This window comes from Tachysurus fulvidraco, chromosome 18, assembly GCF_022655615.1.
Source record: "Tachysurus fulvidraco isolate hzauxx_2018 chromosome 18, HZAU_PFXX_2.0, whole genome shotgun sequence".
Lineage (NCBI taxonomy): Eukaryota > Metazoa > Chordata > Actinopteri > Siluriformes > Bagridae > Tachysurus > Tachysurus fulvidraco.
Genome location: NC_062535.1, coordinates 10699550 through 10720131, shown reverse-complemented (window position 1 = coordinate 10720131; position 20582 = coordinate 10699550). Strand labels below are relative to the sequence as shown.

Genomic DNA, 20582 nt, shown 5'->3' with positions numbered 1-20582 from the left:
ATTTGTGCAATTTGGCCCAAAAAAAAAAAAAAAAAAAAAGAATAAATAAATAAATCTCTTTTTTTTTTAAGTTTTTTTTTTGTTGTAATAATTATACACAGTGCTGTTGTGAAACTTGAATCTGATTAGTCAGATTGGGTTGATTCGTTTCCTGTAACAGGACCACAGATTTATGATAATTTCCTCGTTTAAACAGTAATCATTTCTATAGCAACAGCTTATTCTAGCACATTTGTATATCAGATGCTTCTATAGAAAAAAGAAAGTAATAATAATCTCTGTTCAAGCTGTTCCTTTACATTTTCCATTGTGAGGAAAGACAAAAATTTTGCACTTCATCATTTTTGAGTTACACAAGAATTTGCATTTTAAAGAGAGAGAGAGAGAGAGAGAGAGAGAGAGAGAGAGAGAGAGAGAGAGAGAGAGAGAGAGAGAGAGAATAAAAAAAGAGGTTAGTAAGGGAATGTTTATAACAGGCACTAAATTATTTATATGTCCCACCACATTAAAACTAACCTGAAAAAAGTAAGATGTTCTTTGTAAAGAAATTTTAATCACTAATAAATTGCATGGTACAGTATATGAGGATTTCTATATGGTAACAACACACCCCATCAGTTTTATACTGAACTTAACGTTAATAAAACATTTTTTTTAAACCTCTTGGTAAGTGAAGCTTGTAAAGTCTATGGTCATTTTGACTTGACCACAAAATGTTGCAAAAGTCAACAATCTTCACCTCACAATAATAAGTTTGAAAGTGTCAACAACGGTGTGTTAGGGGAATATTTTAAAATCAAATACTTTACAGTTGAATACATTTATATGAAGCCAAAAAGGGAACCCAAAACCTGATTGGGAAACAGAGATCCTCACTATAAAATGACTTTGCCCATAAGAATAACGATTTCATATAACTAGGTGTTAATATAAAAACGCTATCAGGTGGCAATGTGATGGCAGTACTACATCCAACTGCATACTGGCTACAACAGAACAGAGGACTAGGATTAAAGATCGGTTTGGGACCTAACTAATACTTAGGACAATCTCACCTCCAGTCCACATGAGGGAGCTCATCATCAACTCTTATTGACATGTAACATTTGGTCACTTATGAGCCACACAGCCGTACACCACACAAATTCCACAGACTGATATACACTATGTACATGAAACAAACAAAAATGTTGTAGTACACTGCAAAACGTCCACCCAATATTTCCCTCAGGGAATGTCCTAACACTGTGATAACAGTCAAAAATATTTGCTTGCCCACTGACAATGTGAGCCGCATTGCTATTGTTAGATTTCTATCGGGGAGGTCATAGGTCATGACAAGGTGGGATAACTGTCTTTCAAAGACAGACAGACACATGGACCCCCACCCTCCCCTTAATACCCTCTCACCCACCAAAATCACACCTAGAAACTGTCTACAAACACATATTGGCAGTGCCTGGTACTCGTGGAGGCAGTTAGCCTGCAGTCAATTTCAAAGAGCTTTAGGTAGAAGTTGTCTTCCTGTGATCTCGGATCAGGCTGTTCAACTCAAAAGTCTCCCACTAACAATCTTAAGAGAAAACAAACCTGCTCTTAGGTTAGCAACAGCAGGTTACTACAACTTGGATTATTTAATTCAGCTGCCCTCACAAAGAAAGATTCAGGTCTATACAATAAGCATCATTGTTGCTTTTTTGTTTTCCCCAAAATACCCCGTTACACCATCACATCTTACCTAAGGACACAAACATGTATATAGATATATACACACACAAAATTCTTTCACCCTTTTAAACACGTCCATACGTTCACATGTACAGATACACACTAGACCAGAGATTTAATACATCATCGCTTTTATGAAAAGGTGAGGAGGAAGTGCAACATCGAGAGCAACACTGAAACCTGACTGGTCCTGCACATGAACAAGATTTCTGACAGAACACAAGCTTGGATCACAGTAAGAAAAAAATGTCACGCATGGATGAATAAAACAACAGTACAGAAACATGGAGAAAAAGGATCTAAGCTATGGAGTCTAGTTGGTGAAGGAAAAATAACCAGGGAATAAAGAGATAGAATACATTTTACATGTAAATAAAAGGCTGAAACTGATTACAGAAATCAGTTTTACTCCTTCATGATATGAAAGAATAGTAAACAAAATATAAACAGCGACAATTAGCACCTTCGCCAGTTCACAAATCGATCTTGTGTTACACAATATAGAAGTTAGCCTAGGGTTAGCTAGCTTGCTAGAAACACTGATCACTGTTACTTACAATAAAATATTAATCCGAAAGTTACCAAGCTTGCTAGCAACTGGTTTAAACGATACAATACCAAATATTAGCTAGCTTGCTAGCAACACTGAAGACTTATTTTTACATAACATAATAGGAAGCTAGCAAACCTAGCATCAGATTATTTCTTAGAAAATATTCCTTCTTGTAAACTTTCAAAACATGAAATGAAACAGCAGTATAGACATTTCTAAGACTGTTTAAAAATAGCATATTTTAAGCATGTATATGAGATGTAAAATAAAAACATGGTACGAGACATTAAAAAACCTTTTTTAAAGGCATCTTTTCATGCAATTAACTAACAAATCACAGTATTTTTTCCCTGCACATCTACGCAAGAGGGACATCCAAAGCTTTTTTTTAGACTTAGTTTATCACATGAAACGTTATTGTGAAGATTTAATGAGAACAAAATGTCCAGGAAACACACATCCATGAGTGATGACGGTGTGATGATATGCTAATTAACGATTCACTCGAAGCTTGTTTCAGTCATAGAAGTTCAGGTAAATCTGATGAGACTTTTATTTGACTGCTTCTTCAATGTGCAGGACAAACAGGAGTTTGAGTTGAGCTCAGAGAAGGAGACTGAGTTAGAGAGGAAAATAGCTGAAAGAAAAAAAAAGAGATTTTTCTCTCTTTCCTCTCTTTCATCACAGCATTCTGTCATTCTCGTTCTCTCTCTTTCTCTCTCTCTCTCTGCTGCTCGTCGATGTGGCCGTACCCTGCTATTTCTCCCTCCGAATGAAATGTTGTGCTCTGTTCAAGATTTCTAAGGCAATGTCACATTACAGATCCAAAAATGTACAACATCTATACATTGTGCGATTGTGGTATAGGGAAGAGGGGAATGGTGTGTGTGTGTGTGTGTGTGTGTGTGTGGAGTTTCTATAGAACAGTGGCCTCCATTACGATGGCTGGATCCTCGATGTCTGCTTTGCTCTGAATCATTCTCAGCTCAAGCTGAGCCGGGCTTGGTTTTTTTCCAGGACCTGCCATCTCTGGAAAAAGAGAAATTAATTCAGGGGTCACTTACAGTAAATACCCCAAAACACACGCACACACACACAGTCAAATAGTTACCGAAGGCATAAGAAATGGTCCTCTGAATAACATGGTGCATGACGGAGAAGGTTTTCTCACACGCCATCTACAGAAGAAAAAAGTAACAAAAGGCATGCGTTAGTGCTGAACTAATATTTAAGTCATTGATGGCATGTTGACACTGTGTGTGTGTGCGCATGTGTGTGTGTGTGATTTACCTTCAGGTCTGTTGGGTAGTTGTGTGTCCAAGCCATTAGCATAGCAGCAAACAGATCGCCCGTCCCAACAAACACCGCGTCTACTTTGGGCACCTCTATCCTGATCCGTTGGGTGGTGAACGTGCCGTCCGGCATCACTGCGGTACAAACGAATAAACGAAACGAACACAACGAATTCACAAAAGTCTCACAATCCAACCTGCATTATTGTTTCATATTTGCTGTTCATAAAAGCTGCATGACTCACTTTGAATGTCCATTTAAAAAGACATGCTGTACTTTTGTCTAAACGCTGATAATTACAGTTCATTATACTGCTAAATGATTATTCATCCTTTCTACTGATTTTCCAGTAACTCTTTTGTCATGCTGTATGAAATAATATGTATGTATGTATATTTGAAAGACATGATGATTACATAAGGATTGTGTTTTTATAATCTTCTAATCTTTTTTTTTTTTTTAAATCTAAATCAAAAATCTTTTGAAGCCCAGGAAACACTTTTACATGATCTTATCTTTTACATGATCTTTTTTTTTCCGGATTTACAAGAAAACAGCATTTAAGACCCATTGCTGATCTGACCACAAACTGATAAGGCAATACAACAGCTACATCAAAATGTGACTTTCACTGTGTGAGAAAATCACACCCACCTAGTCGAAGCAAGATTAAAAAGTAAATCAAAGATTTCTCACATTGCTTCCGTAAAGTATAATTATGCTCTCACTCACTCATTTTCTACCGCTTATCCGAACTACCTCGGGTCACGAGGAGCCTGTGCCTATCTCAGGCGTCATCGGGCATCGAGTTTTCCAGAGATGCCAAACAACCTACTATGCCTTTGGACCGGGGGAGGAAACCGGAGTACCCCAGGAAACCCCTGAGGCACGGGGAGAACATGCAAACTCCACACACACAAAGCGGAGGCGGGAATCGAACCCCCAACCCTGGAGGTGTGAGGCAAACGTGCTAATCTCTAAGCCACCAGTATAATTATGGTTTCTCAATATCAACATTAAAGTATGATTGAATTTCTCAATTACAGTAATACCTCGAGATACGAGTTATTCCCTATATGACCTTGCTCGTATCTCAATCTGCTCGTATCTCAAAGCAATTTTCCACATTTAAATTAATCGAAATCCCATTAATCCGTTCCAGCTCGCCTTTTTTGTCACTCTTTCCTTATTAACATCTGCCGGTCATTTTAATAAAAACCGGATCGGATGTTCGTATCTCACACGTGGTTGTTGGGGATCTTTGTTTCGGCGGCAGCGGCTCAGATGCTTGTATCTCAAAAATTTGTTCGTATCTCAAGCTAAAAATTTGGTCGAATCACAGCTCGTATCTAAAAAAATTCGCACGTCAAAGCACTCGTATCTCGAGGTATCACTGTATTTGTGTTTTTGTTCGACATCCAATGAGATAAAAGGAACAGAAACTAAAACCTAAAGAATATGTAACATTTCAGCAATACTACTTTGAGGATTATAAAATGTGAGGGATTTTTTCTCTACTTGTTTTCAGGCTTCATGTCCAGATAACATCTACATTTCTGTGAAGTACTGGTATTAGGAATATATGTTGATATCTGCTACCAGCTTTACCCCAAACTCTAAAAGAAGTCAGTTTGAATCTTTTCTTCTAATCGCTACACTATGAGAAGATAATTGCTTCTTCTGCAATCTTCTGCACTTACCCCTGGTTATGGTGTGAAAACTCAGCTCATTTTAAACCAGATGTTTACCCACAGTGCTTCTCTACACTTGTAGTGTCACTTGCAATATGCTTTTATAGCTTTTTTTTTTGCAAATGGATGAAGGAATCAAATGAGCAGCATTGAAGTGTACAGCAATGTTATCCTTTTGTTACCACTTAGACTCAGTAAAAATGCTTCACTTGTAAAAACCTCAGCAGCACTTGAGGCACATCTGGTATAAACTGGTCACTAAATTATATATAATGCAAAACATTTAACTGAATTTAGTCATATTGTGCCTAAATGTTGTGGGTCAAGTGGAGTAACAAAATAAAGAAGGACGTTTAGACACAAGCCCTCTCACACCCACACACACACACTCACACACCCACTCACACCCACTCACACACACATACACACTCACACATACACACTCACACATACACACTCACACATACACACTCACACATACACACTCACACACCAATGCGTTGACTGCCGAGTGAAACAAGGAAGCGGTCTCCAAGGCGTGGTGGCAGATCAGAGCTGGTGATCACCACTGTGTCCGGACCCATATTATGGAGCAAGTCCATCACCTTGTAAAAAGAGATTCGTTTACACATTTATTTGAGAAACTAAATCAAATGTCAAAGCCATAAATACCCTAGAAATGTAGAAAACATTCTTACCTCTACTGCATCTTTCTCCGTGCTGATATTCTTTCCTGTCAAAAGCCTTGAAATAAAATAAAAACAGGTGATTGTATAGTTTAGAACTTGATATCTTCATATCTGAGTCAAACATAAAAACAGTTTTAAATTAGTTTCATGATTTAAAAAAAAACTTAAAAATGGATTTTATGTGAGAAATAAAGATAACTGCTTTAATAATTCAGTTTTGTATTAATAATTGTAATTTTCATGCTAATTAAAAGATAATTATTCAGTACCACGTTGTAATTGCAGTTTCTTTTCTTGGCCATTAGAGGGCGACACATAACTACCGATAGCTATTATTACAGTCTTCTGACGGTAATTGATTGTGTAGCAGCTGAAAGCCAATTATTGCGCATAAAGATCACGATTCAGCTGCATGCAGAAGAACCTCCCTCACGCATGCACACACACACACACACACACACACACACACACACACACACTCACACTCACACTCACACTCACACTCACACTCACACACACACTCACACACACACACACAGAATGCAAACGGCACATGAACAAAGCACTTTTAATAATTAACAGGTTTCAATAACATGAAAGCTCTGACCTGATCAATGCACAAACACAGAAGAAGGAAGTTTAACACTATGTTTTAACAAAAACAGTAGAAGGACATCAAGACAATGACATCTGCGTTAACGGATTACAAATCTCCAGGGGTTCGAGCTACATAAATACACACCAGTGTTGTCATTTTTTCTTTTAAAGCTGCATTCAAGCATTAGAACTCTAATGCATTTTAATATTAATGAGGTCATTGGGCTGTAGGGCTTTCTGGACGTTTGGCATTGTAGAACCTACCAAGATATTTCAGATTAAGGCACAATGTAAGTGAATTGCACAGGAGTTAATTAGCACAGCTTAAAAATATTAATTGTTTAAAAATGTGTGAAAATAAAACGCCCTTCTCTCAGGCTTAGACCCTGGGCAATACTGTCTCTGCCTGTCAATCACAGTGACACTAGCCAATCACAGGTCCCTGTGAGCTCAGGAATGTAGAAAAGAACAGACACAGACTTTAGAAAGATACCTTCAGACATCCAGAGAGGTACCTGGTATACGATAGGTGAATGATGGGAATTGGCGGGTGACCAAATTGGGAAGAAAATAGGGAAAATCCCAGTTCTGTTCCTACACGAACTGACACAAGGCCATATGGTCTTTTTATTATTATGTAGACTTGGGTTATGTTAAGTTTATTAAAATCAAAAATATGAGCATAAATATTCAACTATGGAATGAACACACACACACACACACACACACACATGCACGCGCTCACTCACAATACCATACTCACTCTGCCTCAAACTGGTTAGGTGTAATGATATCTGCCACTGGTACCACTTTGTCCTTATAGACCGGATATAGATTCTGAGGCACATACTGAGGCAAGAGAGAAAAGAGAGATCTAGTGCTTATAACACAGACACACACACACTTATGTATGAGTCATAAAGAGCTCAGCTCTTATGAACAGGTCTCCCAGCTGAAAGAACAGGAGCTTTGTCCTAAATGCAAACAGGCAGCAGGAAATAAGATGCGGTCTTCCTCCATGCTGCTGTAACATTTCATGCATTTTCCCTCCCTACACCTCTATTCTTGTTTTATCTCTCCATTTTACAATCTCCAACACACGTACATGCAATCCAATCCACTCTGATCCAAAGACAGACCCATCTGCAGAACATTACAAACACTGAGGAAATGAAAGAAAGTCAGCAACAGATGACAGGATAGTAAACAAGAAAAGACTCACCATTGAACCATGATCACCCAGGACAGGGTCACACACTGTAGATAAGAAAGCAGTGTGCATGATTCCAGGTTATTACACAAATGAATAAGGAATCACCGTATAACCATGAACACAATGTTCAGTAAAACGCTCTTTACTCGTACTGACCGTATACAAGATTAGGATTAGCCATCTTCAGTTCCTGTACAATGTCCACCACCATCTCCAAAAAAGACGTGTCCCTGGTGTAACCTGTGTAAATTTATACTATAATCAATACATTATTTTTTTTTATAGATAATCTATTTTTTATATCAAGGAAAAAAAAGATCTAAACAAAAAAATGTACAACGGTTAAGATTTTAATTTGTAAAGAAAAGAATAAACAGTCGATTAAAAACTAAACAGTCGCTCTTTACCGACAAGCAAATATTTTATATTTAACTCATAAAATGTCATTTTTGTAATCAAATCCAAATAAAGAACACATACATGGACCATTAATATACTTTATATTCACACAATTATTTCATTTTTTTTTTTTTTATAAACTACACATCATGTGCATTTGATGAGTTGTATTGTTCATTTAGCAATTAAATATAATATATTAATAAACAGATCATTTACGAAAATGTTTTGTTATTCGTTTATATTCGTCTCCTGTAACGGTTTGTACCGAACGATTATCCAGGGCATAGAATCCTGCCGATTCTTTTCATGTTTGTTATTCACTTTCTCATCTGTTTTCATGTTACAATTTATTTTTTGAAGAAGGGCTATACATAACATGCACTCCATAAGTTAAATAGATAGATAGATAGATAGATAGATAGATAGATAGATAGATAGATAGATAGATAGATAGATAGATAGATAGATAGATAGATAGATAGATAGATAGATAGATAGATAGATAGATAGATAGATAAATAAACAAATAAAATGTGTCAGAAACAGGAACATGCTGATGAACCAAAACGTATCCAGAGCCCCACTAAACTCCCCGATGAGGTCACTTTTGGCTTTAATCGCAATCTTTTAATAAAAGAAACAAGACACTTGAGATCCGGAAGCTCAATTGGAGATAAAAGGTTTGCCAGCTCTCCTTAATCCTGCCATGATTCCTGATAAAGCAAGGCTTTAGAGCTTTAAAGTCACTAATTACGAATGAAAGCTAGTGGGCATCAGGGTAACGGTAATGATACAGCGCGAGCTGTTACGTCAGCAATGTTAGCGTTTATTTGGCTAAGTGTCATTGTGTTAGTTCTATTCACTCTCCCAGGCGGTACAGAAACACAGTGGGGGTTTTTTTGTGCTGTACATTAACTTTGTTGAGAAAATATTTAGCTCGAAATAGGTATGAAAATAATAACCTGAACTAGAACAATACAGTTAGCATGGATGAATGAATGAATGAATGAATTAATTAATGAAAGAATGAATAGAAAGTAGCATTAGGAAGTTGTGTGAGTTAATATGTTAATAGCACTCAGAGAACTGAGGTGATTCTCTCACTAGAGTCTCGGTTTTCTCTCTCCTGCTTAATAAGCCAAGAATAAAAACAGCTTTTCAAGAAACAGGAACATACAAAGTCCTCTGTCTTAAAGTCTCTCCATTGGCTCTAAACGTAAACTTTATTAAAACGTGTTGCCATCTGAGACTTCTTCCAGAAACGCTACATAAATGAGCCAATGGGTAAAGCTAGCTTGAGCGCTAAGCTGATATTTATAAATACAGTACGCTTTACTCCTTTAAATTGTTAAATAGGTAAGTTTTCAATATGTGCCCACTTTATATCTGCTTCTATGTGTGTATTTTAAAATGAACATGTAAAGTATTAATATGATTTTTTTGCCTAGTCATTGACACTTTAGTTGCATGCTAACTCATTAGGTACGTTATTACACAGTTAAACAGCTAACAAACACGAGTTAACTCCGAATCTTTTTTTATCTGCGATTAGCACCTCACACCTCAGTGGATATTCAAAATCAGTCAGGCGATGATGACAAAAACTTTGACATTATCAACCTTTCATATAAAATGTCAATGGAAAGATCTCTTAGTGTATTTACAAGCTCAAAATCTTTCTACAAGCTCAAAAACATACTGACTTTTGCTTGATACTCAAGAGATGAGAACTAACGACCTTCAAAACATTCACACACACACACACAATCACACACTCTCTCTCACACACACAATCACACTCTCTCACACACACACACACACACACAATCACACACTCTCTCTCACACACACACACAATCACACACTCTCTCTCTCTCACACACACACACAATCACACTCTCTCACGCACACGCAATCACACACACTCTCACGCACGCAATCACACACACTCTCACGCACACACAATCACACACTCTCTCACACACACAATCACACACTCTCTCACGCACACACAATCACACACACTCTCACGCACACACAATCACACACACTCTCACACACACAATCACACTCTCTCTCGCGCACACAATCACACTCTCTCACGCACACACAATCACACACACACACAATCACACTCTCTCACGCACGCAATCACACACTCTCTCACGCACGCAATCACACACACTCTCACGCACGCAATCACACACACTCTCACGCACGCAATCACACACACTCTCACGCACGCAATCACACACACTCTCACGCACGCAATCACACACTCTCTCACGCACACAATCACACACACTCACACGCATACACACACACACTCACACATACATACACTCACACACACACTCTCACACACACATACACATGCACACACTCTCACACACACACACTCTCACACGCACATATACACCCATACACACACGCACATATACACCCATACACACACGCACATATACACCCATACACACACGCACATATACACCCATACACACACACATACACCCATACACCCATACACACACACACACGCACATATACACCCACACACACACGCACATATACACCCACACACACACGCACATATACACCCACACACACACGCACATATACACCCACACACACACGCACATATACACCCACACACACACACACACACACACACACACATACACCCATACACACACGCACACATACACCCATACACACACGCACACATACACCCATACACACACGCACACATACACCCATACACACACGCACATATACACCCATACACACACGCACATATACACCCATACACACACGCACATATACACCCATACACACACACACAGTCTTGCTGCCTGGAATTCCAGCTTCGAGTGAACTATCTTCACTGGGTTTGAGAGCTGCTGACTTTGCACCCACTTTGGAGATAAAGACTCTGGCAGAAAGAGACATTTCTGTGGTAATGCTGACTTCAGGTTTCCCCATATATGCATATGCGTTTGTGTGTGTGTATGCCAGTGTGCGCATGTCCAATAAAAAGTATGAACGAGTGAAAAAACAAATTACATAAGCAGATTTGTACAGAGCAAAAATAAAAGCAGAACTAATCATCTGTGAAAGAACCAATTATTTTTTAAGTATCGCTCCAATCTTTAAGACCCAATTCAGTTCATTGGAAACTTGAGCAAGGAAAGCCAGTGCAAACAATAATATTTCACAATAATCATGAGCGTTTATGGCATCCTTGACCGGTTTTTGATCTCCATGAGCTCAGAAATACTTCTCACATCACTGATCAGATGTTATGGACTCTGCTGTCTTTGTTTCTATACCGTGGTGGCGATTTTATTTTTAGTCCAACAGTGTTTATATATACCATTTGAAAGATACACTTAATTAACCTGACTACTGAGCTGTCTTGTTCTAATTCAAAGAAGAAATGCAATTGGATGTCTCATCATAATAACCCTAATCTCAACAGAGCAATATACATGGTTATAATTTTATAGCTTTATCTCCTTGTTGTTTGCTGTATCACACACTCAGTTTTAAGTGGAAACCATATGTCAGGCTAAGAAGTGCGGACACACACACACACACACACACACACACACACACACACACGCTTCTTGGCAACGTGATTGTTTTGACAGGGTCGCTCTTGTCTCTCATATTCTTCACAAGTCGGCAATGTATCTGTCAACAAGTCAAGCATCCGGTGTCCACCTGACAAAATCTGTCCTGCAGGAAATGAGGTCAACACTACATTCATCACAGAGCACACTAACTGACAGCTTGATGGATGAAAACGATTTTTAAGTGAACATCTGGACAGAAGGCAGAAGCTTGATTGCTTCATTCATGAAAATATCTTAAGGTTAAAGTAGATCCAATCTGTCCAAATGACAAAGAACTCTAGTTACAAAATTTGTCAGTCCTGTGCTAATATTTTCATGTGATTTGCTACTCCGAATTTCTTCATAACTTAATGTCTATTTCATTAAACATTTCAGTATTAAAAGCAGCCCCTCCTTCTCGCCCGTCAATCAAAGTGACAGGAGGACGGCTAGCGTTAGTGGAGCAATTACTTCTCTTCTAAATATCACGGTCATATTTTGCCACTTCTTACACCATTATTCAACACACGCATCTTGTTTAAATGGTACTTTTTAGATTTAGTTCCGTTTACGCTACCTCTCAGAGATAAGATAAGATTTTTTTTGTGAACAGAGTCCCAGAATAATGTCCTCAGAATAAGGACTTGAAGCTCTATTAAGCCAAGGATGAACATTTCACGACACTTTTCTCCTTTCTCGCTCGGTTGCCCTTTTCCTTTTTTTCTCGTCATCTCTAGGCGATGAGACAAGAGACTAAATCAATCAGAATGTAACACACACTGGAGTGTGCTGGAAATGGTGCATAACGTCTGGGGCTGTGTGTGTGTGTGTGTGTGTGTGGTTTATTTTAAATAACCACACGTCCTCTTTGGTCCCTGTGGTAAAATGTGAAAGGTATAGCTTATTATACTCACAGACTGAATTCTACGTTCTGCCCTTTTAAAGACAATGGTTTATTTATTTACGCTTTGGGACCACATTGTGAGATTATGAAATGCCTCCACCATAGAGCACGAAGCCCTTATTTAGCCATTTCACATCTATTCCAAACAAAAATTCCTGATCCTCTGTATACACTGCGTCTAGTATAAAATTAGGTATCAGTCAGAACAACCCAAGCGCTTAAGGACATGCGCATGGTTTACGATACAAAACGGCTTCGGATATCTGGGTCGCCATGACGATCGACCTTTATCTCCTCACCCACCTGTGAGTACGTAGTCATAGTGATTGACGTTGTTGAGCTTGATTCCCTCATACAGCACGTGGAGCTCGTCCGCCGTCACTACCTGCCCCTTCCAGTGTGCATAACCTGGAAGAAGTAAAATTCAACGGTCAAATAAAATTGAAAAAAGTTCAAAACAATGAAATGTTGGATATTGTAAATGTTTTTGCAAGATGTTTTATGGTGTAATTGCAATGATCATGTACTCAAACAGATTGCAGGCTGATAGCAAAATCAGGTACTAATGATCTAAGCTGATATACACTCACCTGCCACTTTATTAGGAACACCTATAAACCTGCTGATTCAATGCAATTATCCATTAAGAGAATTATCTAGAGCAGGGGTGTCAAACTCTGGCCTGCTGTAAAGGCTGTAAAGCTTAATTGTGGCAGCAGAATTTTATACACTTATGGTGTATAAGCGCCAATCAGTTGTCAGCCATTTAACACTAGATCAAGACAGAATTTGGTTCAGACATTTGCAAATTCCTTGAAACTGGATTTTATGATGAATGTAAAACAGAGGCACTTTTCTGCTGTCTGATGTCGTTTTTTATAGAACTGCAATGTCAGGCAATTGATTATACAATATAGATATAAACTGATGGCCTTCCTAACAACATTTGGCTGACTAAGTGTTTCAGAGAATCAGTTCATCACCTCATTTGAGTCAGTGATGTGAAAGCAATAGAAATGAGAAAAAAAATGGATAAAGGCTTACAGCCACAAGGACACTGACTGACACACACACACACACACACACACACACACACACACACACACACACACACGGGGAAAAAAAAGGTGCATTGCACAGAGTCCTCGCTACTTCATCAGAGACAGTTAGTGTTGCCGTGGGAAGCCGTGATGTCATAATTCAGGTGAATCAGCTGGTCACATGATGTGCTGCTTGTTGCTAAGTAACAGGGCAGAAGAAAGCCTGAGGGACTGCACGAGAAAGCCACTATCTCTGTATGCACGTGTGTGTGTGTGTGTGTGTGTACAATTACATAGGAAATTTAATAAAACGTTAATAAAAATGTCCTCTTGTCATCTCTATTTTGCTGCTGCAATTCAGCAATCTCTTTGTGGTACAAAATGTACACACACTATCCTATACCTGTGACATTTATTTAATATTAAACATAATCAAGAGCATCCAGACGAACATATACTGTACAAGTAGACGTACAGATGAATCATGGTGTACAAGGCATCAGTATCAAAGCTGATTGTGTGTGCTGTTTTACCCCTAAGGCTTTGCAGCCTATACTCATATTCGTTATGTGTAGCTGAACAGAAAAAAGCTCACCGCGCTTGAAGGTCACACAATAACAGTCAGTTGTTCATATGTTCAGTTCTCTCATCTGAGTAAAAAAAATAAACAAAGACTAACATGTATGCCTAGGTTCTTAATACTAAATCGCAAGCACCTAGCACAAGAGTATCATTACAAACATTTAGCTTTGTTTATATGGTCTGCTCAGTGGCTCAGCAAAAAGACTCAGCATCTAGTCTTTTCAAATTTATGAAAGAAAAATTTCACGGTCTTCGAGGAGCAGAGATTAAAAGACACAGTAAACCTTGGACATAATGGATCTGGCATTAGGCCAAGAAGCCAAACGGGTACTGGGCATATCTGGGTAAAGTGAAATACAGCACCGAATAATGGAGGAACAGGAGCCAGATGGCAGCACTTACTACTACCAGAGTAAGTGGATTTGATAGAGAAGAGTCATCAGTCAGTGTCTGGGATCGAGTCATGGTGTTCTGGCAAGAGGAAGGGGAACGATTTAAAACAAAGGATCTCACAAAAACCAAACCTAGTCCTGCTGATGATCATGATGATGTCATGACCACTCATAACAAGGAAGCAAAATTGCCTGAGCTCATTGGACACCAACTGAAGCTTTTGCTTGTATGCTCCTGTATGTGGATGATGGTAGACATGCCCTTTCTTCCGAATGTGCCATACAGCATGAAGAGCAGCATGAGCTACGTGTTAGCCTCCTCTTATTCACAGGAATAGACATGATCAGGCTCGTGAAGATGATTCCACGCCAGCGCAAAATCCATTTACTTCTGAAAAGCAGTCGCATCAAGCAACATCAGAAAAATTAAAGGTAGGTTTTGCTTTTCAGTGTAGTGTGTTGCCCATATTTGTGTTACCCACATTAATATACTGCTGTGATTGCTATTCTTTTTGGTTTGAAACCATACTGCCACAAACAGGATGTGAAACAAGCTGCCTTTTCAGGAATACTGGATAACAATGAATAAAATCATACCGATTGGCTCATACTGGCTGCCATTTACTTATAGCAAAATTTGAATTGCAAAAAAAAAAAAATAATAATTTCATTTTAATTTGCATTTTCAGTATCATTTGATAGCACAGCAGAGAAGCCGAATGCAAATCAGTAACAGGGTTCTGAGCCCCAAACCTCCCAGATCTACCCACTTGTTGGAAAACTGATGACAGACACTCGTTCTCTTGTCCCTCTCATTTTCTCTCTCTCTCCATGGTCTCTACTGCCATGTGATTTACATGTAGTATCTTCCTCTCCTTCCATCCTCTTACTTCCCAGTCTCATTCTTACTCTATTTTTGTCTCGATGCCTTTCACTTTTTTTCCCTCTCCAAGGCCCAGGAAGCCATCACTGTTGCCAGAATGAGTGAAACGGAGTGTGAGACAGCACCATGTGCCATGGGATCCTAATGAGCCAACACACACACACACACACACACACACACAGAATCAGCTAAGCAAACACACACTTTTACACGCAACTGTCTGCGTCATTCACCTTCAGATTTCCGCCAAGGAGTGCAACTCTCCCATTCAGAAAACCCTCCATGGATGCCAGCTACTCGCACACTAATTATTCCAAACACATCATCTCCCTCTCCATCTCTACAGTACAGCCTGCTCACTATGATCCTACATGAAGCCTGTTATTACCACAATACGCTGGTGACCGCACAACAAATGCATATTACAGCCAACAGTTATTCAGTGGCAGGTTATAAGGGCAATAAGAGCAAACGTACCTCAATTAAATATTCAAACAACTGGCATGCCATCTATTAGACAGAGACTGCCCGAGGCTCCTACATCAGCCAAACACCCCCCTCCCACACACACACCCCGACCCCCCTTATACTACCACTTTAAGGTCCATTAGACCTAAAAAGCAGCTCAAGTGGCTAAAGACAGCATCAAGGCCCAAAGGGAGAGGGGTGCATTGGACCAAGATTTCACTGCTAACTGATTGGATAAAACGGGAGGTCTAAATTACCGTTCCTAAAATAATCACCGGACAATGACAGAGATGCGAGGGTTCATACAGTATGCTGAGCTTAAAGATGGCTGATTTGCACAACATGTACCCACTCATTCCCCCTCGTTACCAACGTATTTACCTACTTCGTGGTACTATGCAGCATAAACCTATAGCATGTTGTGATTTTTATGAACACTTCATGCAAAATGCCAGCAATCTGGATGTATTTCATGATTAATGAGCAAACAAAACAGACTGTTGTCAAGTGTGTTCTGCGGAAATATCGACAGGATAAAGCATCTTTCGGTAATCAAAATAACCTTATATCGAAGCGAGCGTGAAGAGAATATACTGCATATGAGAGCACTTCACTTCTGCGAGCACTGAGACACACAATATTTAATATTTTTTCCAGATTCTACACTTTCAAGATGATGATTGAGTATTACAAATGTAATGCAGCAAATGTAATAACAGGTGAAAACTTTACATAATCCGGGTATAATACGAACCCTAAGTGTAAAAGTGTAAAAAATGTTATTTACATGACATTTACATCATTTAGCAGACACAATTATTCCGAGTTACTTACATTTTATTTGAATTTATACAAATGATCAAATGAGAGCTAAGAGCCTTGCTCAGGGGCCCAGCAGTGGCAGCTTGGTGGACATGGGATACGAACTCACAACCTTCTGATCAATAGTTCAGCGCCTTAACCACTATGCTACCACATCCCACATTATTTGACAATGCAGTGTGTGTGAGAGACTGAGAAAATGACAAATTTCAATCTGAACTTTTACACATCAGATGAAGCTCTAAACAGGAACTTCTACAATTGGTGACAATGACAAAATGGTGTAAAACCAGCATGTAATAGGCCAGGTTACTCAAACTGTGGCGATAATATAAAGTGTCTCTACAGTACGACATGATATTTTATCATCCTCCTAGCATTACTAGAAAGAATGAGGAAAAGGTCTTTATAGGAAAAGCCAGAATGTGACTAATGGTATCGCACACTATGAGCTCACTCTGACAGACCAACAAAGCCTGAGAGTCAAAACTGCTTTAACAGAGAAATTCAGGTTACACAGTAGGGTTACAGTCGACTTGGAAAAAAGTCAGAAATCTGAAAATGTGAGGCAGAAAGGTGTTTCTTACTGATAATAGAGAGAAAGAGAGATTGTCCTAGAGACTTCCTGGAGTCCTTCAGGTAAGAGCTATACAGTACTATATAATATTTTTGTAAAATAGAAGATTATATCTGTATATGCTTTTAGTATCTGTGAGAATAAAATACGGAGCAAACACACACACACACACACACACACACACACACTAAAGTTTCTTCTCTGGCTGTCCTTAAAGGTTTTCTCTCGCTACATGCTCTCTCTGTCCTGTGACTCCCATACTGATTATCCAATGCACACACACACACACACACACACACACACACACACACACACACACACACACACACACACACACACACACACACTTCCCTAGACAAATCATCTTAGCACCCCAAGCAGCTAAGCCATCATTCACTCCATCCTCTTTATTATAGGACATTCCGAGGACATTTAAACGTGATAAATGGAATGGTCAGAAGAAATTTAACATGTATTTAAAGGTGGTTTAATTGAGGCACGCTAAATTAGAGTAGCTATAGCCTCAATACACAACGACACAGCCAAACTCTGACTTGCATGCGTTCAGCTTGGCTACTGTGTAAGCATCATTTTTAACTACCACCTACACGGCAGTTATCTCCACACATACAGAGTACAGTACACACCCCGTGACCAACTTATCACGTGCACACACCTGATTGGACATGGCAGGAATAGTAATTAGGAATGGATAATATTTCTAACTGCATATAGAGTTTGATTACACACCTGTTAAACTGCATGTGTAAATACAGCATAATTATGCTCTAATGAATTGAATGAAGCAGATACAAGTAATCAAGGCAAGAGTGATTAAGCAAATAATAGATCATGCCTCTGTAAGCTATAGTTTCTGTCCGAAGATGAAAGAATGACAGGATCGGTAATGTGCAGTGGCCTTGTGAAGAAAGATTTTTCACTACATTAATCCAAAAAGGTTTTAAAAAATGTATTTAGAAAAATGTTGAGCAGCTGGGGAAAAAAAAAGTCAGAGCTTTTTAGTCAAGTCAGAAGGATCTGTTATGCAATAAGTCAGTGGGTCAGTAAGGAGAAAATGGATACTCACAATGCATTCATTTAACTTTCTGTGAATGAACACTGGCTTTCTTAGTGTAAACATTAAATATAGTGAGCTGAACACAAATGTTCAGGCAAACTTTAAAGTCTCCCGAGTTCACTGTTACAAAAGGCACAACATGCCCCACACATACCTGTATGGTTGGAGAACTGTACTGAGTTGATGGAGTCCACTTCAAAACCCATCACCTGTAACAGAAAAAGATCGTCCAAGATTAACTGTACAAATGTCAAAACTCACATTTTAACTGCAAACTGAGACCAACATCTTCCAACATTTCCTGACTTTGTCAATCGCATCGTTAAAATTGTTAGAAAATCTAGCAGCCTCTGGCTCATGAACCTGCTGCTCATGCTACATCTCAAAGGAGCTGAGCACTCAGGGAAAAGCACAATCAGCCCTCTTCTGCATACATGAGCTCAGAGACGGTGTCACTGACGATTGAGAGACAAACTCAGAAAGCAGGGTCAGTTTTGCCACAAATGGGTGTGGCATATTCTCCAACATCCTTTAAATCTCCCTCTTTCAGGTGATTCAATATACTCCAGATCCGAAACGACTCAGAACGATGCGATCCAATATGATTCAGCTCAGTTAAATGTAGGTTTTCCACCACTAAACTGAAAGCAATAAGGCTCCTCACAGGAGATGAACTTGACAAATCTAGGCAAGAGTTTCCCAAAACTTCATTACAAATGGTAGAGCGAGCATCATCATAAACATTCTCTCTCCAAGTTACTCTTGGGAAACCCAAGCCAGGATGATGTCCGTGTTGAGAGGCGTTTTCTGCCTTCGGTGAGCTACAAAAACACTTCTATTTCCCTGGATCGTGACGTCATTCATAATTTATGACGACATATAATTCGCGCTGTTTACACGGCTTTGGCACTTGTAGCACACAATAGTCTGTTGCTCTTACAGCTGACTGAACTAAGACTATAAAATCCAATGAATCGATACACCTCTGGTCGAAGGACAGCTAGAAAACAGGGTGTTCAGCTCCTCTTGTCTGCTTCTCTGTTCTCCTCTCGCTGAGGTTTTTTATATGAATTGCGTACTTAGCTTGAAGGAATCGATCAGCTACAATAATGATTCTGGTGTCCATAATGACCGATTTGTCGTTGGTGGCTGCTAAGACTGAGTGATTCACAAACACATCACCTACACGTTCAGCTAATGACACACAGATGGACAGATGGATTTGATGGAACGCATGGAAACACTACGATAATAATAATAATAATAATAATAATAATAATAATAATAATAATAATAATAATAATAAAGCATCTGGTAAATAGAGCACGGGATATTTTAAGGCACGAAGATATTTTAACCATGTGACCTTTACTTACTTTCCCCACACCGGCTGATATAGTGCGTTTCTCACCGCTCCGTCTTTACGCGCGTGGATTCGTGGGGAAAAACACAATGTGTAGAGATTTACATGTAAACTAAATAAATGAATAGAAATGCGAGAGTGTTACCTGTAAAGGGAAGGACGCAGATTTGTTGCCCACGTAGCCCCTGACTACATGACTCTGGATGGACAGCACTCGGCACTCCATGTCGCGCATAAAGTTGTTGGACAGCTCCGCGCGCTTGGCACGACAGCACCGCGGTTTGGCCGACTGTGAGCCGCAGGACGAGCAGCCCACCGGCTCGATTTGCTTCCAAATCGGAATCCGTGATGGCAATTTAAGAAGCCACACGCCGAACTGAAGGACATGCAACATGGAGAGACCGTCATTGGTGAGGCAGAGCCAGACCGCAACTACTCAGGCATTCTCCACAAGCACCTAAAACTCGCTGACATCACGACGAGTAAATTGACCGTTTCCAATCCCTTTCCCCCCCAGGCCTGATTTATTTATTTAATTATTTATTTTACGCGTGCATTCGTCTCATGTCACCTCGGATAATTGATTTATTTCTAAGGATTAAGCTCAGGATTGCGCATTACGAATTTACGCACGATTTATCAACTGATCGTCTCCTGGATATTTTTGTAGTTTGTTTTATTTACGTGAAAATA

General features: G+C 39.3%; 1 protein-coding gene across 2 annotated transcripts; it reads right to left on the bottom strand.

Moving 5' to 3' along the window:
* Positions 1–378: 378 nt before the first annotated feature.
* On the bottom strand, positions 379–20564 carry pdxkb (pyridoxal (pyridoxine, vitamin B6) kinase b). 2 transcript variants are annotated; one of them, XM_047803003.1, is made up of 12 exons: positions 20035–20135; positions 19903–19945; positions 18681–18735; positions 12988–13092; positions 7921–8004; positions 7774–7808; positions 7315–7400; positions 5964–6009; positions 5759–5870; positions 3572–3708; positions 3393–3459; positions 379–3310 (listed from the first exon to the last, which is right to left on the bottom strand). In XM_047803003.1, the coding sequence occupies exons 3-12, from the start codon at positions 18730–18732 to the stop codon at positions 3198–3200; spliced, it is 837 nt and encodes a 278-aa protein (XP_047658959.1). In that variant the 5' UTR covers positions 18733–18735; positions 19903–19945; positions 20035–20135; the 3' UTR covers positions 379–3197. The 2 variants fall into 2 exon arrangements, with proteins under 2 accessions (XP_047658959.1, XP_027012135.1); XM_027156334.2 differs by lacking the exon at positions 19903–19945 and having other exon boundaries at positions 20035–20564.
* Positions 20565–20582: the final 18 nt, after the last annotated feature.